The sequence below is a fragment of the Tetrao urogallus genome, assembly GCF_951394365.1.
Source record: "Tetrao urogallus genome assembly, chromosome: 25".
Classification (NCBI taxonomy): Eukaryota; Metazoa; Chordata; class Aves; order Galliformes; family Phasianidae; genus Tetrao; species Tetrao urogallus.
Window position 1 is genome coordinate 2,101,430 of NC_136838.1, and position 26,357 is coordinate 2,127,786.

A 26,357-nucleotide genomic window follows, 5' to 3' on the forward strand; every position below is an offset into this window, starting at 1 on the left:
ACAGCTTACAGTTTTGTAGTCCTATTACAGTTAAAGCAGACTGAAAGGAGTGAGACTTTGTTTAGGAGCTCAGGTCAACAAACAAAGACGTCTCCAGACCCCAATGGGACACAGCAGATTGGAGAGGGCCTCTTAGGGAGCACAAACCACCCTGCAGGCAGCCGGAACAGAGCACAGCCCTGCAGCCACCGAACGGCAGCAGCACTCCGTGCCCAACTGCAACGCAACTCACAGAGCGAGCCAAACCAGCATCTGTCTGCTTTCCTCCACGGCGGACCAACGAGGCTCCCAGAGCTCCTCTGTCACCAGCAGCCTCTCGGCGAGCTTTGTAAAAGCCAACACGGCACGGATGCTTCTCCACGGAGCTGAAGGAAACCGGACTGACCGGAGCTCTCTGCAGGCTGGTCCCAAAGACTTGGGGAGGAAAACATCGCCCGCGCTTCTTCAGGTCTCAGAGGTGCCTGCAAACGTCCTTCAAACAGTTTCTTGAAGTAAAACCAGAAGGGCCGCGCTGCGGTCGGGCGCAGCCGTTCTTCTGCTCTGCTCAGGACCTGCGCCCAAGCGGACTTAGGAAGCTGGGGAGGACAGACTCAGCAATATGGGTGCCTGTTTGAAGCCTACAAGAAAGTGCAGCTGGCTGTGCATTCATAGAGCATGGCTGTTCTCTAAGGCAGTGCTTCGGGTGAATCGAGAGAATAAGAAGGCCTAGTTCCATGGGTTCGTTTCCTGGTACCAATAAAGGGGATTTCTGGTTTCAAAAGCAGCCTGCTTCCAAGGCCGAGGTCATGTTGCTACTGCTTCCAGGTAGCTCTGCAGCTTACGAACAGTTGTTTCATCCAGGGAGAAGAGATCAAAGTCAAAGGTTGTGTTGGTAACGTTAAAATGCCCCGTTTCCTCAATGAGGTTCACAATCTGTAACGGAGATGAGCAACAATATCGATAGAGCACGTAAAGATTAAGCACCCCAGAAGGACTGGCAGATACAAAGCAACCCTCCTCTCCTTTCTGTATCCCTTTAGAAAAGCCTCAGAGTCACGTGCCTCTCACAACCAGAAAATCTCCCAGAAAAGCAAAGCAGCTCCTCCTGCTCTAACTCAGTCTGGGAAGCGACCTGGGCACGTTTCCTCTGCCATCAGACAGCCCAGCTTTGGGACAGCTACCAGAACGACAGGGAGATGCACAAACCACACTTCTGTGCCTTTTTCAACAAAAGCAACGCATGCACATCTGATTTTTTTTTTCTACAGATCTGCATTTAAAGTGAACCAGACCATCTCAAGAAGGAGAGGCAGCGAATGGCCAAGCATCACAGGGGTCTGCCTGAGACCCTTGGACACGGAGTTTACCAGAGAACAGAAAGCTGACCAATGATCTCTACCTGCTGCAGCACATTGCGCTCTCGTAGTGCCATGAGTCGCCTGTGAAGCTCCACTAATTCATCAGTGTAGGCCTGTAAAGGAGGCAGGAACAGAAATAGTGACACACGTGGCATGTTTGTGCGACTGCCAAAGCGATCGGAGCAGCTCCAGGCTCTTTCAGACGCCCTCCTAACCCGTTTCACCCTACACTTTGTGCTGCCTCCTCTATCAAGTGCTGGGAGACCACAGACCTCACACCAATGCAGATGTCTGAACACCACCAGCTTGGCTGCTTCGTTAAAAATAAACTCTGTTCAGAACCTCTGAGCTCAGAGCAGCTCAACGCAGTGAAATGCATCGTGGTGAAGCTCAGTGCAGCTCTCCATCAGCAGGGCACGCCAGTAACTCACTGCTGAGGAAAGCTGCACCAACACAGAGATGAGCAGTGTTCAGCTGCAGTGCTGTGCTCCCCGTTAGCCTGTGTGCAACACAATGGGGAGCCCAGGATGGTTTATGAGCTCAGCATCATTTTTGCTGCTCTTATATAAGGGGCTGTTCGGCTGGTTTTGTTTTTTCATTTTTAATCTCAACACTGCAGCCCCTGCTGCTCACAGGGGATGGGTTCTTAATTTCTAAAGCACTCTCAGAGTTGCTCGTGTCTGTATCAGCAAAATTGAACCCATGTAAGTAATTGTACCAAGGCAGGAGGAAAACAAAAAAGCTGTGAGACATGGCTTCCCCCCAACACAGCTATGCACAGAAAAGCATTTCTCCCAGAACGCTGCAGCTGAACGGAATGCTTCGCTTTCTGGGAGGGTTAATATCTTCACAAAAACACTGGCAGCTGTAAAAGCTGATGATATTTCAGGCCCTCTCCCTTCGATGGGTCTCGAGGGTGTCCCCTTCTATCTGCATTAAGTAGTCTAATAAAAGACACCATTACCTACAGAGCTCTGCTCAGATAAGCTATCTCAGCTACATTAACAGTATCAGCGGTAAAGGCTGTGCAGCCAGCAGGAGATTAGCACCTCCAATACCACACTTAAACCAACATCAAACATTTATCCTGTGATCTATTCTCCTGCTGGAAGCGTGTTAAAAAAGGGGAAGAGCTACAGACTGATTAGTTTAAGGATCTCCATGATTAGACTCAAGAAAAGCATTAAAGCTCCTGCTTGATTTATGGGACAAAAATAAACCACCGTGGGGAGAACGTCCTGGACAACTCGAGATTTGAGTATTTGCTTAAAAGCAGCACGCATACACACTGCTTGACTTTCCCTGGAGGGAAGAAAGAAGGGAGTTTCACTCAGCAAATAAAGAATTCAACTAAAACAGCAAAGCAGAGCTCCAAAGAAAATCCAATCTTTAGTTTGTAAGATGAAAGGCGGATGAAAACTGCCTTGTAATGAATAGGTGCTCACTACTGCAGCAGCAGCCACACCAGTGGGTCACACAAAGGGCAAATAAAACCATTTTAACATCTTGCACATGGCAAAGACACGGGGGTGTCCCAGTCTAATGCACACAGTTCCTATGGTGTCCCTCTCCCACGTCTGTCCTTTCAACATCTGTTTATCATTACACTCGAGCTGTTAACCTGCCAGCACAGAGCAATCTGAACCAGCTTGGCCACCTCCAGCTGTTTTCTACACAGCACGATGTGCAAATCCTCACACACACCTTGTCGTAGGTTCCCTTCTTCAGGATCTTCTCTGGTTTGTTACAAGACTCCGGGCTTTTTCTTCCAGATGCCTGAGGGCAACACAAATCAACAGCAGGGACAAACGTGAGTTCAGATAACGTGCTGCTTCAACAGCCTGCGTGCGCAGCACTGGAATTACCTCACAGCGGAACAGAGGAGCACTGCTGCTACCCACAGCTCACACCAGGCCCTGAACACAGAGCAGGAAGCAGTGCTGTGTGGGCACGCAGCTGCCGTACCTTATTGTTTGCTGGGGGCAGCTTCTGAGCGGAGGGAGGCTCTCGACTGGGCAGGCAGGAGTCTGCACTGTTGTCGCTGTCACTGTCGCTGAGGCTCAGTCTGAAAAACAAGCAGCACAGAATTAGCATCAACAGGAAGCTTCAGGAAGTCCACGTGGTTTGGGTGACAGCTAAGGGAAACTAATTCCCACTAATTCTGTTCCTCATCACTGAACCCTACACTGCCCAGATGAAGGGTAAAAACAACACATCACCTTAGTGTTTCTGCTATGACCTTTGAGATTTCCTCTTTAATCCCGTTCTTCTCCTGCCCAACAGCTGCATCCTACTTTTGATGAGTTTGTAAAGCCACTGCTCATCCCCTCAACAGTATAAAAATTGTGCTTTAGAAGAAATCTCCTTTCCTGATAATAATTTAGCTGATAATGGCAAAATACAAAGGATTTTTTGGTTGTTGTGGAACACAAACACCACTTGCAATCTGCAGCTGCTATCTTGTCCAAGCACGTGGCTTCAAATATTCAGCCTAAGACTCCAGGTTTTGGCTACAGCAGCTCTTCCTGAGGGCAGAAGGACAAAATTCAACTATTTTCACTGACTAAAGCAGGAAGCAGCTGTTAAACAAGTCCCGTGGGAGCCAAGCAACCAACTGTCAGCCTGCACCATCAGTGGAGATGAAGACCTCTCAGTTCTGAAGCAGCAGCACAAATGTGAGCGGCACACGCTGACAGCACCCACAACACTCCTCTAATCTCTGCAGATGAAAGCTGTCACGCACCATTCTGTGCAGCACAGATCTGAGGATGGCAATTAGGTGACTATTTTGAGGAGCTCAGTCACTCACACCTGCGAGTTCCACACAGCACCTCGCAGCAGCTTCCTCTTTGAGCTCCACTCATCTCTCCTTACCCACTGCTGTTCTCACCCCGCTGCTTTCACCGCCACACCTGCGTTGCCTCTTTCCCTCACTCTCCCATCACACAGAACCCTATGGCTTCGATTCTTCTGAGCAAAAATACCAATCACAGAGGGCAAAGGGACAGCAGACACCCATCGTGATTCGGTACCACCTGGAATCCCGGCTGACGGGGTTTGCTTTGACTGCTGCCTCTTCCCCTGAGGAGCTGTCGTCATCATCGGACTCCTCCGACTGCAGATCCTCCACCATGGAGCGCAGCGGCCCTGCGAGCAGAGGGGAGAGAGAGCTGCAGCACCTGTCTGTGAGACACACAGCAGAACTGCAGCCAAACTCTGACACGGATTGGATTCATTATCATTAACGTCAAGCGAGGTTTCTCGAGGAGACAACACTGCTGTTTCAATTTTGCAACACCCACTGAGGCAGAAAGCAAAGTCGGTGGGGGAAAGAGCCCAGTCCTGATGGGTTAATAACTGCCCAAACAAGGAACATGCTCGTTTGTATTTACACTATGACCTTACTGCCTTCCGCTGAAGCATCACAGCTTCAACACACACTTCCATAGAAGAAACCACGTGAACCTGCTGTACGATGCTGGGGAGCAGGTCTAATTTTCAAAAGCCTTTCAGCTTTACGCAAGGACGACTGTAACGCACTTCAGTTCTGGCAACACACCTTGACTGTGGTTCTGAGATGGCTCAAAGTCGGAGTCGGAGCTGGAGTCGGAGCTGGAGCTGGAGTTGGAAGGACTGGACTGGACAGACTTAACCCCCCATAAAAGGAAAAAAGAAAAAGAATCTTAATCCTTCTAATCTGGAGAATCACAGAGCACAAACACAGCGTCGTACATCACTGAAATTACAGAGCACACACAAAGTGCAAGGTACACAAAAACAACATCTGTGGCACCAACAGCTCCTGACAAAACCCTCCGTGCTGCTCACCTCAGAGGGGTGGCAGAAGGTGGCAGATGGACGCCCCCCCATCACAGCGCCAGTTTTCCCCCAGGATTTGCACAGATTTTAACCCACTGAGCACAGAAAGGGACCCAACCCACACAGTCCAAGATTTAAAAGTTATTCCAGTGTGTCACCATGTCCTCCAAACGGTCGTTTCTGTGTTGACCTGAGTGATGCACTGCATTGCTGCCAGTTCGTTCTGACAGCACAGATCAGCTAACTCCTGTGAAACTGGCCCAGCAGGCAGCACTGATGCCCCACCACACTGCACCGCGTGTGAATAAAGAGCTCGAAGCACCAGCACTACTGACAGCATCCAGGAACAAAGGTTTAATGCTACACCAAGTTTCTAAACAAGACCAGGAGCAGCAGAGCCTTCGGGTGCTGCAGTGTCAGGGCCACGAGGTGGCAGTGGAGGCAAATAACCATTTCCTCCCCAGCAGCAGTGACTGCAGCAATAACCGGAGGGTTTTTGCCTCTCTGCAATCGAGGATAAAGATTCTTGACTTCCTGCAGTGCCACCCCGCTGGTTTGGGGCTTTTTTAGGAGTAACTCCCTGGAAATTTAACGTTTCCATTTCGTTCTTGGGAACCCAGCTATCATTTCTGCTACCAAATCCTGCCACAGAAACCCTCACATCCTCGCTGGTGGATGAGCTTTGTCACAGCGCACGTTCATGCTCTCAGAATGATCCATCAGCAGGCAGAGGCACATCAGCAGCTTCAGACACTAAGAAGTCCAAGCAGCAGAAGGATTTCCATCTCAGCACTCAGTGTCCTTCCCTACAGTTTTTTACCCAAAGATTCGAGCTGCATTTGCTCAGCTTTAAGAAAGGAAAAGGAGTGGATGGGGGACATAAAAATGGGCATCACCCTTGTCAACTGTCTGGCAGCAAAGCAGAAAGATTTAATGCCAGTTTCTGACATAGTGGCACATGGCAGCCTTATTTGCTGAGTAAAATTACCACAAAGTGAAGAGCGCTATTTTTAAGATCGGAGAACACAGTGCTCGTGTCCTGCCCTCAGATTCCATCCCATCACCTTCATTCCTGCTAACCTGGCAGATGTTCCCCTGCAATGACCCATCAGGACTGGAGAAGCAACAGGCAGGGACTGGGCAGCCCCTTCCTCCTCCTGCTTTACCCCCCTGGGCTGCTGCAGCCATCCAAGGCACCCAGCCCATCCAGCTCACCACGACGGCACGGAGCTCCCACCAACAAAGGGAAGAAGCAATCCTGCTCCCACGTCTCAGCCTCTCCCTTTTGTCAGCATCAGCATTTAGGCAGCCAAGCACGAGGCCACATCAGGGAACTGGTCTCGATGGAAAAAAAAAATCAAATACACAGAAAGGCACAACCAACTTTCAGCGGGGCTGAAATGGAAGGAGGAACTCCTCCAGCCCTCTGCAGTCACACGAGCTCGCATGCCAGCAGCACAAATGAGAGCAAGGCCGTTCCTTTCAGCAGCAGCCTGCGAGGATGTCAGCTCAGAGCAGTGAGGAGCTGCAGCCCCAGAGCACGTTGCACAATGTGTTGGCTTCAGCAGCAAAGCTGATTTAAGAGTTTCCGGGCCCCGGTCCACCTCCAGCTGCTCACTCACTTTAGTGATGTGGCTTACCACACAGATCCACAAACAGCTGTACCAGCACAAACCACGGAGCAGCAAACTGCAGCCTTGGGAGCAAAAAGAGCCCCCCAGGATGGAAAAAGAACTCCTGCAGCTTTCTCTGCTGCCGGTGCCAATGCATTATGCAGTCAGATCCCCATGCTTCACGTTCCACAGAAACCCAAGCTGGTCCGACTGGCAGCTGCCACGCTTTGCCCTCCAACTCCCTCAGCATTCCTCTCCTCCTGGGCTCACACTCCAAGGGCTCTGCAAAGCATCCAACAGACAGCAGAGCTGGTGCAGGGGAGGACGGAGGCATGCGCAGCATGGTGAGCACAGGGCAGGGCTGCAGCAGACACAAACAGGGGCCGTGGTTTCACAGAGCCTTACCACCACTACCAGCTCACAGCTGTGGGCTGAGCCCCAAGGGAGGAGACCTGAGAAATAACCAAGTACAAAACTTCCAGGGCTCAGAGGTCGGCAGAGAACTGAACCTTGCACAGAGCGCCATGCACCTTGTGCACAGACGAGGGGCTCAGCACACACTGCTGCGCTCTGGTTGCAAAGCTCTAAACGGAGAGAAGCAGTTTCTCTCTAATCCCCTAAATTCACACTTTGATCTGGAAAAATCTTTGCAGATTATCTTTAATTAGCACTTCCCTAACAAACTCCTCGACTGGAAATTTTCTGTGAAAACCCTTTCTCAAATAAACACATCCGTGCTCACAGCCCCACAGCGCTGATTAAACCACAATGCAAATCATCCCCAGCAGATTCACTCGAGTCAAACCAACCTTTCTCAAAGAAGCAAGCAGTCCAAAAACCCATGCGATACAAACCCAGGAATCCCATTAGAAGATATACAGCCTCTTTATAGTAAATAAAAAGCACACAAGAGAAGCAGTCTGTCTGGACCTGGGTCGTGTCTTTCCCCTCCTATTTTTTGCCTTCTTTGGGAAAACAATTTTCTGAAGACAGAGGGTGAGGAATGTTCTTTGTTGTAAAGAGGAAAAAAATATTTAGACAGCTTTTTAAAATAGTAGTAGAATAACATAATTTGGTTTGTTTTACAACACAAGTTATTTAGATTTAATGGCACGTGGTTGTAATTTGAGCGTTAGCCAATAACACTGCTTACAGGCTACGGCAGGAAGAGTTCTTTACATTTTTTAGGCTGTTTCTGAAAAGAAGAAAGCAGAAGTGAAATTATTTGCCCCATTGATGGACTCGGATCAGATTCAAGAACATTACATTACCGTAAGGCACCGATCTGCACTCACCTCTGACTTGAAAGAATTCTCATCCTCCGAATTCGACTCCTCCATTTCCACCGGCTTTTTGATCTCCTTGGCCTCGCTTTCAGATTTTACCTTTTCCACTTTGGCATTCATCTTCTCCTTGGTTTGTTTCTTCTCTGGATACGAGGAAGACGAGGTTCTGGGAGACGTCCCCAGGATGTTCTTTACCCCTTTGGAGCTGCTCTTCTTTTGTTTTTTGGCACTGGGCTTTGGTGACTCCACGTTGGAAGGCCTCTTGCTGGAAGACTTCAGCTCTGGCTGCGGCCCACCCTTTGGAGAGGTGTTCTCCAGTTTGGTCTCCTTCACAGCCAGTTTTGGTTCCTTGAAAGCAGCTTTCGGAGGCGCCTTCTCCTCCTTAGGCAGTTTGTTCTCTGTTGGTTTTCTGGAGGAGTCCTTCAAAGGTTTGTTTTGCTCTCTTTCAAGGTCTTTGGAGGAGTTTTTGCTCTCAGAGTCTTTCCTTGGCCTCTCTCTGTGCTCCTTGGTTACTTTGTGTGGCTTGGATGCCTTGCTGCTTTCCTTGTTGGCATCCTAAGATTTAGCAACAGAAATATGCAAGCTTAGTATGACATTGGTTTTTTATTCTGTGCAGAATTTCATTCTCGTGTATCACACTAAAGCCTTTGTTTCATGTAGACATACACCCACTGATTGCAAATGTACTCATAAACATCTGGGCAGACATTCAGGCTTCCCTCAAGTTTTTGGGCAAAAAATGACAGCAGACAAACATCGGCCTCAGCACAGGGCGAAACATTTCACCACCACTTGCTCCTCCCCACGGCCTTTAGAAGGACGACACAGAGTTAATGTGCAGGGTTAACATCTGAGGGCACCTCAGAGGGCAGCCTGGAGGAGCAGACTCACAGGCTGTAGCTACTGGCAATTCTCACCAGAGCTTCTGCCTGTCAAGGTTTTACGGTTTTTGTTATTGATATTCCACATCATAACATCACGTAGAGCACTGGGAGTTAACGAGTTGATGCTCCAGCTCCAGGATTGTTGGTAGTTCTGGGCATACCTGTCTCCAAAGAGAACGACTACACAGCCCAGAGAACTCTGCACTCTTCTGCTTCCGTTTTCTGTCCAGAGGGAAAGATAAAACTGCACTCACAAGCCATCTCCTTTTTCCCTTTCTGCTCATCTCTGCAGTCGTGTGCTCCTCCCTCCTGTCTGCCTTCAGCATTACAGTAAGGCCTTTGGTTCTGGATGCTCTCATTCTATTTATTAGCCTCAGTACTTACTATATTGCATTATATTGTGTCAACCTGCATCCTGACATCTTATTTAGTAAATTCTCTTTCCTCCTCAGATCGTTGCTGCTGTTTTGGGCCCATCTCCCATCTCCCTGCCCTTTCCCCTTTTCCTCCTGCCCCCTTCCCTAGGCTGTGGGTCCGTGGGTCCCCCCACCCCATTAGTCACAGAATCGGGACCAGCCTGTAAAACATTCACAGCATCAGAGCCCTTCACTTCTCTTTTGTCTTCTCCATTTTCTAATGGGTAATTCCTGACCAAAACTAAATCAGGCACTACCAGGTAAGTCATCTTTATTCTGCTTCAGCATGTCAGAAGGCGTGCTCAAAGCACCAGGAGTGCTCACAGCCTTGAAGAAAGCGGGCATCAGGGTGGTATTACACCAAAAAACACATTGCTGCTAACATTTGGGCCTGATAAAGGCTATGTAATCAGCTTCAGAGCACACTGCCCGTGGATTCACACCCCTGCATAGAATTACACAAAAGCAGCCTTATTACACAAGTGACAAAGAAAGCTTAAGCTTCTCCTGAACCTCTCAGGAGCTACAAACTGCTGAGGCAAACACAGAATCCTGAAATCACCAGCTGGGCCAAACATACTTGATGCTTTTTACACCACGATGCCAAGCAGTTCTAATGACAGAGGAAGAGCTGAGCGTCTGATCAGCCTGCTGTGAGACTGAAAGCCCCAGACCTACAGAACTGAAAGCAGAAGAGCCACACAGCTCATCTTCAGCATTAAGGACAACTCTAAACAACCAGAAAACATTCAGTACAACTCAATCTGCTACTGCACTTCAGTAGGAAGACACAGCTCACCAAGGCCTCTCTGACCAATTGAATTATGTATTTTGTTTTTTTTTTTCCCCCTAAATTTCTCTTTAGATAAACCTACCAAATCATAAAAAGGTTTCCTTCAGTTCAGAGGGCAAATAAAGGACTGATGCAGCTGACACTGTAAGTTCCAGTCCATTAACTGGTTTGGAACTGAGTGACACATTTATGTACAGATTTCCAAAGCTGTCTTCGCTGCGTTACTCTGGTATTAAATAATACTAAGAAAAGAAGTTCTGAACTCTTTGATGGACGTTCTTATTTCAGGCTTACACAGGGTGACAGCCTCTGTCATCGACGACTCCACCTCCTTTTAATTACTGGGAAAACAGCATCATACCAGGCACTATGGAGAAAATCACCCCTGTCCCAGGGAAACCAGGACGAGCTCCTACTATGAAAAAGCTGCAGTGAAATGGGAACAATATAGATCACCCCAGGACTGAACTTCAGAGCACAAGGGAAAGCTTTTCAGAGGCAGAATCAGTAGAAGCAGCTACTGAACAACTCTTGTTAGCTTGTTGTGAAAGAACTCTTCAGCTCAAGGCAACAAAAGCAGGTTTCACTGACCTTTGACCCATGGGATGGTTTGGTCTTCTTGGGATCGGAGAAGGCAGAGAGCGGTATTGTGGGCAACATGGGATAATCGGGACTGGGCCTTGAAACAGTTTCTGCTCCCTCTGGCATTACCATCACCTGGTAGTGAAGAAGAGGATAAACAGGGCTGAGTGAAGCTGAGCAGACCATTAACACGTGATTATAGCCAGTCACCTGCCCAGTGAGCACAATGCTGCTCATCTTTTATACGCTTATTTTTTCTACCTTAGAGACTGCAGGGGTTGTCTGGACAGTTCCAGATGCTCAGTCTCAAGGCAACTCTTGAAATACCATGAATAAAAGACAGCATGCAATATCAACACTTTTCCTAAAGGAAACCCCTATATTCTGAGCATAAAGGCAGAAACTGTGTATTCTGCAGCAAACGCTCTTACTTTGCAAACAGGGATCGAGGGAAATCTGGAAGGAAGGAGCAAAACTTCCCTCATTAGAGAACAAACAGACACCAGCAGACTTTGGGCACTTCCCTTGACAGGACCTTAAGACCAAATGCTGACCTGCATGAAACAGCATCCCTCCTTATCTCCTCTCTGTTCCTCTATGGGGAAGACCAGGACAGATAGCTTGGAGTACTTACTACCCCTGAGATTTATTATTGAAACTTATATATACACATTTTATTCTTCAGGCTGGAAAGATGCTTTTCCAAAGAAAACTTGGCCAGCCACGGGGACCATCCTGAATAAAGTCCTTAAAGAAACCAGAATTATACATTATTAAATATGGGGGTGTCTCAGGACAGCCATGACAATGTCTGTGTTTTAAAACTTTGTGTACTGCATGGCTGGCTTGTACTCATTTGCCTATTTCAGGATAATTTCTTCAGTCTATCACTGCATATTAATTTCCCAGAAGTAACAGTTTATCCAACAACTGTATGTTGGAACTCACATCCTTATTGTGCCTTCAAGAGTACAGCTTTTTTTTTTTTTCCCCTCCTTCCCACACCCATTTTTCCTCTAAGTTCCAGTATTTTCCATTAATTTTTTATTAGCTAAGTCACAAGCAGCCAAACCCAGCTTTAGAGGACATTCACTGACCAAGAAATGCTATCTATTAAGCTTCCCCGTGGCCAAGAGGAGTAAAAATACACTGGAAGCCTCTCTGTTCCTTGAGCTCTTCTATCCAGATGCATCTCGTGACACTGAAGGTCACAGATAACCCTGACTGCCCACCAGACAGCACGCAGCATCCACAGATCTGCATTTCCAGAGGGGGTCTCATTGCTTTGATGTTAACAGCCACATTTTAATTGAAAATAAAGCACCACTAATCACAAAAGCAACGGCTTAGTTTTGCTCCTAGCGCTGCGCTCACATCACCAGCAGTGAAAGCTGGCAGGGTCCTTTCAACAAACATAGAGAGCTGCAGCTTACTGGGCTGCACGCAAGGAGAAAGAAACCTCGGAACAAAACTAAATCCCCACACATCCGAGCAGCACCTCCTCAGCTCTCTGATCCCTCTGGCACTTACCCCTCCAGCCTTAATAAGTTTGCGTCTGAATTCCTTGGTGGGGTTGTTGAAAGTCAGTTTCTCACAACGCAGGTGGTTCACTGGTGGATTTCCCTCCAAGTTTAAAAACAGGTCGTATGTGAAACAAACCTTTTTCGGCTCCTCCTAAAAACAAGACAGACTTTGGGAAAAAGGAAGACGTTTGGCAAGCACCCTGAGTCAGAGGATGCAGACAGTCACTCCAGAGAATCCCAAATAAACCACCGAATAAGTGCTGCATTCATCGTTTTGCATCATGAGATCAGAGCACTTTCCAAGGCTGGAAAATAAACAGCTTGCACCTCCAGCTTGAGCTCACATACCTTCCACCAGAAGCTCGGGCACTGCTTCTACTGCAAAAGAAACTCACAGAGAAGGACAGCGACTGCAACGTGCTGTTTGAAGGCATTAAGTCATTCTAGGAAAGCAGCTTCACAACTTTTATCTGCTGCTCTGCTTTTAATCAAATGCAGCTCCTCCAGGAAGCAATTGAACTACAACTATCAGCATGAAAAAACCCATAACCCTTTATTTAGAACTTCTGAACTTGCAGGATCTCCACGGCTACGGAGGAAAGATGAAACACAATGGCAAAGGGATGACTCATGTGGTAAAACCCCACTCACTGTGCATACAGCAGGGGTTGAATGGGAGCTATCCGGGCCTTTTGAACTTTCCAAGAGCACTTCCACTGAAGCAATCCCGAGCTGTGTGCACGCTGGGGATCCTCTGTGGGGATCCTCTGTGCCTCGCTGGTTCTGCTCCACCTGCTGCAGAAGCACAAGCTGTGCGCTGGCCGCACACGAACTGGAAATCCCTTCGCTCCCACTCCCCCAGTGGCAAACACTTCGTGCTGTTTCTGCACTGCAGAACGTCGATATGCCATTTCCTGGCCTTACCCTGCATTCTGCATTTCAAGATGAAAACTCCACGGTGGCAAAATCGACTCTCCTGCTACAGTACATTCAGTATTTACATGAATGCATCCCATATGCCCCATTCAATGCGCAACATCAAGCAGCTGCACAGCAGTCTTTTCCACAATTCATATCCAGCAGCTCGATTTCCTGGTGTAGCTGCATTGTTGGATGGGAACAGATGCCGCAGGCTTCCAGCCCGAGCCATTAGATTTGCTGAAAATAGGTTGAAGCAACAAACAGCTTCAGACCACACTGATTCCTGCTGCTTGCTTACGGGATGCCAGCATCCCTAAATAAGCCACTGCTTGTACAAACGATTCTCCTAATAATGAAAAGTGCCGTTACCACACCTGGTTTACATCAAAGTCAGCACTGTAAGCCCACCTGGGAGTTAAGGTCTCCCCAGACAGGGGAAGGCAGACATCTAAGCAGCCACACGCAATAAAAGAGTCTCAAATTAACAAATAAGAGCATGCTACCAACATGAGGGTCTGCAGAACATCTCCTGGGAAGGTCCTGAGGAACCCAGTGCCACCTGAAAGCATTCAGTGTCTGCTACAACATAGGAATGGGAAGAAAACCCCCCTCGTCCTTTTCTTCTTTGCTACAAAACCTGTCCTCATTAACCAAATAATTAGCGAGCTCGGCGTGTGTGTGCCTATGCTGGAGTTAAAACAGCAGCTGTAAAGGGTCCCTCAAAGTCTAATAAACTTAAATGAAGGATGAACAGTAATCCAAATGTGGCCTAGGAATTGTTTCTAAAACGCTTTTCCTGCTTTACAACATGGAATCAATTGATCTCGGATGCATTAGCAGAAGCAGGCTTTGGTCAAAGGCCCTTATGGCACACAGAGCTCTGCTTTGTCATTTTGCCCCTTTGCTTTCAGAGCAGGAGAAAAAAAGGGAAGATTCACTTCCCTTTTGTCTCAGGTACTTCGTTTCTTTTTTTTTTTTTTCATACAGGCTCCCACAGAACCTCCCAAATATTTACCAGATCTCTGTGATGAGCTGTTTGGTTTGTTTTCCCCTTATTTTTTTCTAAAATTCAGACAGCTTTTAAACACTTCTTTCTCCAGCTCTCAGCTGATGACCCATCTGGGAACCAAATCCCAGACAAACGCCACCGCCATTAAAATATCCTTTGTATCAGCTCAGGACATCAGAAGACCTCATCCAAGTGAATGGTTGAGCTTACAGCACTCCTAAAAGGAGGAGTACAAAAGTCTCAAAGCTAAAAGCTGCAAATAAACACCCTTTACTGCCTTCACTGGCTGCTAATGATTACAGCTCACAGCACTCCAAAGCTTAACCCATCCGGTCTTCCCTAAAAGGTTCTCCCTTCTAAACAACCATTAAGAGCAGGAGGTGGGGGGGGAAGAAAGAAAGAAGAAAGCCCATTGATCTGGACCTACATATCCTCTAACAGAAAGCCACACTGGAATCTTTCCGAATAAGATGTTGGGATTCACACATTCTCCAGGCAGTTTTCACACAGCAGCACCACTTATCTACTCCTGACTGACTGAGTAGCACCCATAGAGCAGAGCCAAGCTTTGCTCCGAGAGGATTCCACCTTCCCATATTTGAGCCTTGCTGCTGCTGAGCAAAACCAAAGAGAGAGGCTTTCTGTGGGCATTTTCCTTCCCTCTGAGAAAAACCATAAGCCTTACATCCAGTTCACGTCTACCCTTACACCTCAGCTGGGAGAGGCAAAGCAGACAGGTGTGCCATCGCATTAGGGCCCAGCCAGTGCCAAACTGTGAGCACCGCCTGCCCCACCACCGACCCCCAAACCTGAGCCTGTTAGGCTTTATTTTCACTACTTCCAGCTTCCTGCCTGCACTGACAGCTGCTGCAGTTCTGACCGGAGGAGTCGCTTTGTTTTCCTTTCGAGTTCTGAAGCAATGGGTTAAAGTTCTTCTGGCACTGTTGGTAAGAGCAGGAATTTTTCAAAGTCTTTTGTTAAAATTTCCTCCTCCTGTTTTGCAGGCAGGGTGTGCCCTTTGCCACCGAACACAAATCGAAAGGATTTCGCTGGTAGCGTGCGCATACAGTTCATAAATCACTTTTAGAAAGCCATAAAACAAAATTATCTACCGAAATCTAGCACACCAAGGAAGCAGCCTCAATGGTTATTCAATAACCATAACATCCAGCAGCACTTCTGCCACACATCCAGCCCAACGGGGGCCATTCAGCTGGACCTGGTTGGTAATGCCATCCTGCTGCAGACTTGCAGTGAATAGGGCAATATACACTTCTAAAGCAAGCAGCCTTATGTTACACCCTGCTCACACGGCGCCCTGATCTTTGCTGAGACTCTACAGGATTTAGTAAAATAGCTGAACAGCATTTTGCAGCAGCTTCTGTTCAAAGTCTTTTGCTTTCTTTGAATGTGAAGAAAACGGTCTCTGCCCAAAAAGAAGCATTCCATCATCTCTCACAAACCCACAACACGATGCTGGCTGCTGCTCGACAACGCTCCCTTGCCAGGCACTGCCTGCCACCTCTCCATCAGACACAGACACAGCACAGGTCTTCCAGCCAGGGCAGAGGGAAGGACAGCTATGGATAACGTGTATGGATTTAGGACAGAAACAAGCAAAAAAAGATTCACTGCTCAGCAGCACATGCAGCACTGCGGGTTTGGTAGTCAGGTCATACAGAACAGACCTCAAAAATGTGAGCAACAAATGCTTGCACTTACAGCACAGACAACATCCAGTTTTACTCCCTGCACAACTTTCAGAACAGCAAGCAAACAGCAAGAGGTGAAACGCAGCTTTCTCACACCTGCACAGACCCTGGAACCAAAATGGCCCAGGAACACAGCCATCTGCTGGGTAAAACAAATGCCCTGCATCAACACAGACCTTCCTTAGGAGCACTTCTCCAGCTAACACAGCTCATCCTTAGCTCAGCTGCTCTTCGGTTTCACCCCTCCTGCCACACGTACCCACACACAGCGTCCTCACTGAGTTCCAACTTGAAAGACAGGATCATTAGTGCATGCATTTATGTAACACTTCTATAACTACTGCAGAAAGGGGCAAAACGTACGTTTTCATTTTGAACCTCACTGGAAGGTTCAAACTGATTCCCATGCCTTCTTCACATCCCTCCCTTTTCACTAACAGAAAAACCTACATCACGTGTACTGCGCTCTGTAAATACTGGGAGCCTTTTATCTCTTATAATGAAATTGGGAGGCACTGTCTTAATACAACACCACGTCCACGCTGCATTAGGACAGCCTGCCTTACATTAGAATAACGTGAAGGCACAGAACTGACCTATTTCATTAGGATCAAAAATGTAACTGAAGCTGAAGTCATACCTGCACTACTACAGCCTCCAGATTAAAGTGTGTGCCACTGCAAGACACGGATCTGGAGACAAAGATGCCAAGAAAGAAGAATCACTGCTGAAACGGGGAGGGGAAGATTATTAGAAAAACAGCCCACATTTGTTGTATCCAGTTTGTATTGATTCAAGCACCAGAAGCCACTTGCAGCAGCCCTCGTTACAGGAAGGAACACAAAGGACTTAAAACTAGAAATAACACACTAACAGTTTCAGTCCCAAAGTTCCCAGATGATCCAGTATCATTAGTCAACAGCATTTCCAGAAGCTTTATTATTTAACCTGCTGAGCTCCTGACATTTATTGTTCAGGTTCAGCTGCGGGGCTTCAGCTGCCAGCAGCACCGAGTGGGACTGCAGAGCTCCCAGCATCGGCTCCTGGGCTCTCCAGAAGCCAACACGAGCCCTTCATGTTTATAGCAATATTCAAAATATGCATATTCTGTGATTCGGAGGACACGACTGAGAGAACTCCTCATGAAGAGCTGTATGACAGCACAGGACAAGTGCATGCCAACAAGGCAAAGGCATAACTGTGTTTATGCAGGACAAGAGCTGGCTCCTGAGGATTTCTTAATGCTCTGTTGGCACTTCTCTGTCTGATGGGGAGGAATCAAAAGCCCCAGTGGGACCAAGAGCACCACTGAGCTCCAAAGAACTCCGGGCAGGCACAGAAAGGTCTCCGCCCGGAGGAGCTGGTGGGCAGCTTCATGCAGCCATGCCTAGAAAAATCCCTGATGAGATTCATTAAAAACACACTGAAGCCATTCTTCGTAAACCAGCTCCTTAGCAGTGAGCAGGCCCATTTTCATCAGCCAAAGCAAAGAGCACGCTGGCTCTGACAGCCACTATTTATCATCCCAGTAACAAATTAGAACGCAGAAAGGAAACTGCTAAGAAAGGAGGCTTCAACTGGGGAAAAAAGTTCCAGCCAACCATGGCAGAGATCAGCCTTCCAAGATTACTCCACTCCTGCTTCAAATCCTTTTCCCTCTCACCTTTACAAAGCCAAAACATGCATCGATAAACAAATCCCAAAGCCTTTACAGCTCTTGTTTCAACGGAGAGGATACACTTCAATCAACAAAAAGTGCTAGAATGTAGGGAGCATATGGCCACAAAGAGCCACCCCGCTCATCCCGGGCAGCCAGCTCCAAAACTCCCCTTTTATCCCATCCCCAAATTAATCCATAATACCCCCGTGCAGAGACTGACTCAAGGATGAGTCCCAAACGCTGCAAAGTGCTGCCATCAATTCAGAACAATATGTGCTCCCCACATAACAGCTGATCCCTGCCAGTGTCAACAGGTTTACAGAGATCAGAGTGAACATATGGTCGTTCAGTATAAATACTTATTTGTTTGGTGCTTGAATGTCACATTCTTCAACGAAGGAGAAAATCAGACTGCGTTCTAAGCCTTCACCATTCATCCTTCTCTTCTTACCCACATGTTTTAACTTCTACTGCATCCCAGCCTTTGCATTTCTGTCTTTCACCTCTTACATTTCCTTGGAAATAACCACAGAACTCTTCATATTTGGGCAGTCTCAGCACTGAACACCCAACAAGCCCGAATCTCCTCAGTGGGCAGCTTCTGAATTTTCCAGCACCCATACAGGCCAAACTTGGCCTCCAAATGGGCAGAAAATACAACATAAAGATGGAAAAATCACAGCTAAGCAATAAAAGCAAATTTAAAATGACTTCAGCATAGCTCACACGTCTCAAGCTCGCAGCTGAGCCTGGAAACAGGTCTCTGCTCAAATAAAGCACTGCAAGACTGCAGCTCCCACGTTCTTCCTCAAACACTGCTGACAGAACCCCTCCATCAGTCAATGAAACAACTTACAGTGAACAAGAACTTCTCCACAACACACGCACCTTTGCTGTGTTTTTGATGAGCATTTCACAACTAACAGTTTTTCTACTTATTTCTCGTGCTTCCGAAGACTGAACTGCCAAAAGCCCAATCACCTTCTCCCAAATTAAATGCTACTTCCATTGTTTCCATCAAGGACAGATGCTGCTCTTACCCTTATGTATAAAAGCCATCACGTCCCTGATGCTACAAAGAACAACTATGAGGTGATGTGTTAACAGGAGCAATGAGAAGTGATGATCCTGGTGGGTGCAAAACCAAGCTATGCTCAAATAAGCTGCCAGCCCTGTGTTCTGTGAGGAACATGTAAGGAATGGAGAGAAAGAAAGCATACAGATGGAGACAATGCAAACAAAGGCAGCTACAAGGAGATACAGGAGAGGCAGAAATGAGAGAGGAGGATCTGAGAAGTGAAAGAAAGCCACAGGAGACAGGCATGAGAACAGACTGGGTGAAGAAAGGAAGAGAAAAAGGCAGAACAAAATATCTCACCCATAGCAATGGGTAACAGGGATTACAATGCAATGGGTACAGCAACTAGCACAGGGAAGCTCAGATGTTTTGGTCAGGAATGTAAAGGCAGATTTTGAACCTGAAGTGAGGCAAAGTCAAACACAGAGAGGCAAAGAGTTTCCTGATTGCCAACCAAAACCTCAGAGACGCCAACAGAAATCAAACTGCTTCTAAGCTTTCCAGGTGAGGGCGTTTTTTGGTGTTCTTTTTTGTTTGCTTTTTGGTTTTGAGCATTCAAGTCAGTTTTCAGTGCTTAGCAATAGAGCTGTTCTACCATCAGCTTTCATCCCCTATCCTTTGCACTGCCCCATCCTTGAGGCCTACCCCACCCACCCAAAACCAAGCTGTAAGCAAAGAATTCTTGTCCCAGTTCCTCAGTCTCATTATTTGGCATATTACTAAATCACACTGAAAGTAAGGCAAATCAATGTGGCAAGTAAAAAAAAAAACCAGCCCTAAACTGCTGATGATTCAAAAATGATACCACCAGGAGAACAGTGTGCTCAGTTAGGGTAAGAAGGGAAAAACAGCCACGTTTGTGGGAGGTGCAGTGGAAAAGATGCTGAAGCTCAACAGAATTAGGTCATAACAAATGGCCCTCTGCACAGCCAACCTGGGGTCATGTGCTTAGCGCTGAAGGGGTGGGGGGGACAGCACACATTACTGAGGTACCTTCAAGCTTTAACGTTTCACTTATCAAAGTTCCCTCCCAGGAATAATAAGCAGAACTTCCCTTCCCCCCCCCCCCCCCCCTTTTCTTTTTTTGAAGTAGTAATCAAAACCAGAAAGATTCTGTATCCCTGCTTAACAAAACAATTCAACTGAAACTGAGTTAATACAAATGCAAGTGTCCAAATCTCTGTTTTCATAACCTTCTTCAAGTCATGTAGCACGTGACCTCTGTGGTAAGACTTAAAGCAAGTAATAAATCCCAAATTTTAACACTCATTTGTTGGCAGTACATCTTAAGATTTAAACCGTTTTGTGTTTTCTTTTTTGGAAGAGCACTGGATCAAAATGACAGCATTTTTAACACAGCTTTAAATACCTGTTCCACAAATGCAAGTCTTTGACTCAAGCCCACGTAAATTTTATACTTATGCAGCTATTAAAATAAACCCTGCAAAAAATTAATTAATTTTGAAATATACTGCCAGCCAACACAGCAATTCCAAACGTTTAAGAGTCAGTGTTTTACACTGATTTACTTACACATTTGCAAAACATATTTTAAATGGGTTTAATGTTATCCATGGGAGAGAAGGCTGCCACAGGTGCCACAATATCTGTGCAGAATCTCCAGGGCCATCACGCTGTCCTGATATCACCTTTCTATACAATCCCATTTCTGCCAAAAGCTTTCTTTTGAAGTCTGGCAGGAGGTTCCAACTCCCAGTTAAATTCTATTTATTAGAGTAATAAAAAACACACACATAAAACAGTCACATAATTTAGAGTCTTTCTGTCAGGCAGTTTCAGTCTCTGGCACAGCTCAAAACAATTACAAGACCAGAAATCAGATTCTACCTTATTTCTGAAGTACACTTCAATGGGCATAATGAAGCCTGCGTAGCCAGACTCCTCCACTTTGTACGGGGGCTCCTTGCACACTGAAAAGAGAATACAGAAACGTTAACTTGGAATACAATGCCTCTTCATCTGAGCCAAAAACAAGTTAAAAGATGAGAAACGTGGCTCTGACAACCGATGGCTTCGTTAAAACAGTGATCTTTGTGGAGGAAAAAACACCACCGCAATGAGATGCTGCCCACGGGCTCAGTGAAGAGCATGAAAATCTGTGATTAGCTCCCCCCATAGAAAGGAAATATAAAACACACTGTGCCAGAGACTCAGTAAGGCTCTCCCCCCTCCTCTTTGCCGTGATACAATTACATCCCTGTGCTGCTCCATCAGAGCCACTGTGAAAAAAGTGCAATGCTTCAAAAGGTGAACAGCACAGAAAGGAAAATTTACTTGGATGCCAACATTTATTCCTCAAGACAGGATAACGTGCAACCAGGGTTGCTGGTTCTTCCCTTTGGAGTGCTCTCCTGCAATGCTTCATCTTCGTAATTATGTAACAGCCAGACTTGGAGCTGCCTCATCCAAGCCCTGTAACAAACCTGAAGGGCACACAAACACTGCTGTGTAATTTCATATGTGTGGAAACGGAGGGAGGTGAAACAGTTTGCTGCTACCTGCTGCAGGAACACAGATGGCAGAAGTTAATCACTTTAAGAAATTAATCTAGGTGCTTCCTGCTCCTCGTTCCACTACCTGTTGTGTTTTCATGTCACTAAATCCTCCCTATCACCTACTGCTGTATTTGTGCTTAGTGAGAGGCAGCTTAAAGGCTTCTAGGATCACTTGGCCACGGCACAGCTATACATAGCAACTGCCAGCAGAAACATGAGACCGACACAGAAATTCTCCCTCTCAGGAACCGGATGCACTTGCACACAATTCATGCACTACAATACATGTAAATCAAGTCAATAAAGTAATTAGGGGAGTTTGGTGTGAGTCTTCTGACTTTCTCTAAAGAACTGCAAGTAGTATGATTAGGAAGCAGTACCTCAAGCCTAAAAAGCACAGCAATTTTCTTGTAGCACAGATACTTTATTCCCAGCTCTAAGAACCATCATAAAGGTGCCAGTAAGCAGTACTGAAAATTCAACGGCAGGGAAAATAGAACCTATCTAAAAATACTCAACCTAGAACCACTTGAATTTCTGCATAGGAGCCCTACCACTCGTGGAAAAAAAGCACAAAATCCAAACACAGCGTCAGCATGGAGTCAGGAATCTTAAGACCATTTGCCAAGCAGCCTTCGTTCCTTTTCCACCCTATCCTAAGAAATTAAACCTGACACAGCAGCAATCTGCCCCTAGCACAAGCCCACCCTCACCACCAGATTTTGCTTCAAGTAAGGGAGAGCCACCAGAAGAAACCTCTCCAATCTACATAAGCAAGCTTAAGAAAGCACTTAAACCCTAAGAGAAGAGAAAAACTCTCTTTAAAGGTAGATGACACGGCAACCCACTGAGCAAAGACAATGTGCCATCCCAGTACAGTTGTTTGTAATAATGTAATTACACTGGATGACAAGAACTGTAGCACAGCAGATTGTAATTTCTGTTCTACAAATTAGCTCCCAGCTCAGTATTGCACTGCCTTATCATACATCAGTTTTACTACGTCAGTTTGAAGGAGATATTATTAACATCCACACTAAATTCACATCCCTGGGAGCTGAAAACCTCACAGTTGCTTTCTGTTGTGGACTCTCACAAATAAATGGTGCAGGGGGCAGCCCCAACACATCCTGCATGACCAGCAGTCTTCCAAAAAAAGTATCTGAGAGAATGTGCATTACAAAGTAATTTATAGCAGTACTGCTAAGCAGTCAGCACTCCTGGTAACACTACATAATAACAGCATGCAGTTACACAATCTCAAATAGATCTAAGGCCCTGCTGCTGCCAAGAAGGGCAATTCCTGCTCCTCCACCACACATTCCAGCTGCCCCACGACAATAAGGTTCATGTTGCTGCACACTCAGAGCAAAGAAATGATCCAGCAGAAAACAGCACTGCAATTTTTGTAGTGGTATTCCGTCGTGCAGCTTCCCAACCTTGCAGACTGCACCAGCGCTTACAGAAAATACATTACTGAGTATCCTGAGCTGGAAAGGATCCACAGGTAAATCCAACCCCTGGCTCCACACAGGACCAACCCAAATCCATCCTCTATGACTGACGCAGTGCTGCACAACCACCACCCAGGCTCTGGCAGCTTGGGGCCATGCCCACTGCCCCTGGGCAGCCTGTTCCATCCCCATCATCCTCTGGTGCAGAACCTTTCCCTAACCCCCACTGGAACCCCCTCCCACCCAACACAGCTCCATGCCGTTCCCTCATGCCCTGTTGCTGTCACAGAGATCAGTGCTTCCCCTCCCCTCTCTGCTCTGGGCTGAACAAACCCAGGGACCAGCACAGAAGTCTCCCTGCTGCAGCACATACACCAGTCCCCTATCTGAGGGCCTCTCACCCATCACACACTTCCAGCTTTTGTTGGCTGATATTAACAAACCAAACCCGCCTTTCCCATTTGGTAACACGGATCACCTTCTGCTGTCACATACTGCTGCTTGGGAGGAGAAAGCACCTCACCTCCAAACCTTCCATCAGAAGAAAGGTCTCATTCTTTCTCCCTCACCTTCCTCAAATAAAGATGGTTAAGGTGAAGACTCAAGTGCGAGGAAGACATACTTTGTTCCTCTTCAAGAGGAGATTTTACAGCAATATGACAGTACAGGACAGTCTAAACTGCACAGTGCTATTTCACACAGAAGACCTGAAATCCCATCTTCAAAACGCGACTCACCTCGCTTGGGTTTCGGGAAGCTCTCATGCAGCCTGAAGACCACCTTCTCCACGAAGTGCTGGATGTCACACTGCTCCGGGCCGCGCACAAACACCATCCAGTCATGGGTGAACCCCTCAGTTGTGGGCTTCTTCCGCAGCTGGGCTCGGTGCCCCAGCTCCAATTTGACTTGAACCGTGCACTGTTTGAGGACAGAGGTCAGAACGTAAGCAAACCACACATCAATGCTGAGCGCCCAGACTGAAGATGCTGGATAACAACTGCACAACAGCCTCCACAGGGAGATTAGTCTCGTTCTGACAACTACAGTTATCAACCAGAAAAGGTTTTATAAAAATAGCTCCAAGCATCTCTTTGTACCTATTTTTCTAATATTAGCATTGCAGAGAAAAGGGCTTTAGAGGAGGGGTAGGTTTATCTGCCTCACTTATCAACTACAGTGTCAGCAAAGTCCTCACTGCAGAACTGCGTTTATTTCTAGAAAGTCAGAGATAGAAATTGATGTTCACAGCACTAACAAAGCCGTAATGGGAAAAATCAGATCACAAATTGGTGCCTGATGGTATTTTCAAGACTCTGTAATTCATTGGAACACAGCTATGATCTTGGGTTCTTTTAAATAATTGTATTAACTGACTTTCAAAGTCAACATGTACCATGCCTGCACAATACCCAATGCTAAAATGACCTGATTCTGATGTGTAGTCCTGAATTCTAATCATAGAATAACAGAGATGCATTCAGTATCACAAAGTAAAAAAATAAATAAAAATTAAAAATCTCCTTAAACGTCCTAAAAAACAGATTTAGACATTGCAAAGATCCACATCTTCTTTCAGACCTCGTGGTCAGAAGAAAGCAATGAATTAAGAAGATATAATAGGGAAAAGCCAATGTGATTCAGACACAAGTTAAAGGAAGCACATCTTAGGGCACGATTGCTAGAGATGGAATCACACCCATGGTACCTGACTGCTTATTAGGCTAATTTTACGTGTATGTTATCCAAACCAAACCAGCAGCACAGCCATCTCAAATTAACCACTACCATATTCAACAACTGGAAGTTTATGAAAAATAAGCGGGCTGCTTTTCAGTCCTTATGCCATTCTTCACCTAAGACTTGAAAATAAATGCATTGCCAGCTCTCAATGAGGAAAGGTAACCAAATTTGTCATTACAAGCAAAACACAGACCCAACCTGAGGGCACGATGTCAAATGCTGAGCAGCAAAAAGGAAAAGCTTCCCGAGCTCCAGACAAACGCTCGGCAAAAGTATTACCCACGTTTTCCTATCGAGGAACTGCAGCAGAAAACACAACCATGATAAATGCTCAAAGACCATTTTGTATGTCCAACTAACCTGACATTTTATCAGAAAGTAATTTTCAGAGCATCGTTAATACTTTCTGAAAAAGCCTTTCAGTCACTTCATCTCAGTGTTTTCTGTTCCTTTGTAAAAAGATCACACGGGAAGCCTACAGAGCACCGGGCATCAAAGCTCCATCTCCCAAATCACAGTTCAGTTCTAATTTCAACTATAAACCTTAACACAGTCTTTCAGGCAATTATCCTCACAGTAAAACAGCTTCGGCTGCCATCAATCCAAAGACTCAGAGGCAAACTCATGTAATTAATTGCTTCACCTGCTTTACTAACACATTCCTTCAGATTGCTGTCCTCTGCAAGCTCTCCTGGCAAGCCATTTTCCTCTTTTGTGCTTTAGGGCTTATCTACGCTGGCTCCATCTCACTCCCGCGCTAAAATGATGTTGCGTGGCTGTCTGCTCCCCTATGTCACGTTAAGGAACGAGATGAAGGCAAGGTGCTTCACTCAAACCACGGTGATCTTTCCCCTCGTGGATGAGCACTATATGGAGAGGTGGCCTAAAGCCCTGGCCCACTGGGGAAGGTGCCCACAGGCACGCCCTATACCTGGGGCACGTCGCGCTGTTCGGGCATCAAATGATCTACTCTGTTTTGCAGCTTCACCTTATCGAATCTGTAATTCCCCTTTAAATTCTGTGACTGCTGCCAGTTCCTACCCCCCTCCAGCGCAGTGCAAATGGCTGTCACTCCACACTATTTGCTTTCCTAGCTGAAACGGCTGAGAAATTTTAGCTGAGAAACAGATGGGACTATGTGGAAGAGAACAAAATTAAACATGAAAGAACTGCTTAGCAGAGAGTGAAAGTTGTACTCGCGATACTCCTCACATATCGGTCCAATTAACAACCCTTCTGAATTAAGCCAGAAGTTGAAACACATTTGAAAATAACACCTCCCATAACAAACACCCGAAGTCTCTCTGCTAAAAACAGCGCATATCTTTTCTTTTTTCTTTTCCCCCCAAGCATGTCTCTCGACAAAGGGAAACCAGGATCCCATTAAACGATTTGTAATAATACAAAAGGAGTCTGCTTTTCCACTTAATAAACGCTCTGTAGCGCGCTCTGCTATTTGTTTGATGCGCTAATTGCCTGAAAGCCATGACCAGGCTCCATCCGGCCTCCTCGGGGTTATTATTCGCAGTATAGCGGGCCCTACCTCGGGCCGGGCCGACCTGCCTGCAGCCTCGCACACAAAAGGCCTTTGCAGGGCGCCCAGGTGAACTTCCAGCCCCCGCTCCTCCCGCTGAGGCCCTGCAGAGCTACTGGGGCGGCGGGAACCCCCCTCCCAAATGCCTTCACGGCATTGGGAAAGGGTGGGGGGGAGCAGGGCCGGCACCACCCCCCCAATGAGCCCGGGCAGGAATGTGCGGGAAGCGCGGCTGCCACCCCCCGCCGAGGGCGAGGCTGCGGCGCGGCCGCCCAGGAAGGGGCGAGAGCTCGGCCCCCCCCACCCACAAAAGAAGATGGAAGGGAAATGGGGGAGCTACCCCAGCCAGGGGAGGGGGGATCTCAGTCTCTCCTCATTAAAGGGGCCCCGCCCCCCTATTCTATTGGGGGAGGGGGGGTCATGCGGGGTGGCGGCACTAAGGGCGGCGTGGGGTCCCGCTCCCCTCACCTGATTGTCCAT

The 26,357-nt window shown here is 47.0% G+C and overlaps 1 protein-coding gene across 1 annotated transcript; it reads right to left on the minus strand.

Annotated features, from left to right (window-relative positions):
- Window positions 1–783: 783 nt before the first annotated feature.
- On the minus strand, window positions 784–26,357 carry MLLT1 (MLLT1 super elongation complex subunit; the record flags this gene model as incomplete). The annotated part of the gene is made up of 12 exons (XM_079546748.1): window positions 784–912; window positions 1,379–1,450; window positions 3,042–3,113; window positions 3,303–3,402; window positions 4,373–4,484; window positions 4,897–4,984; window positions 8,065–8,610; window positions 10,740–10,865; window positions 12,261–12,404; window positions 20,482–20,564; window positions 23,341–23,521; window positions 26,346–26,357. The coding sequence occupies 12 exons, from the start codon at window positions 26,355–26,357 to the stop codon at window positions 784–786; spliced, it is 1,665 nt and encodes a 554-aa protein (XP_079402874.1).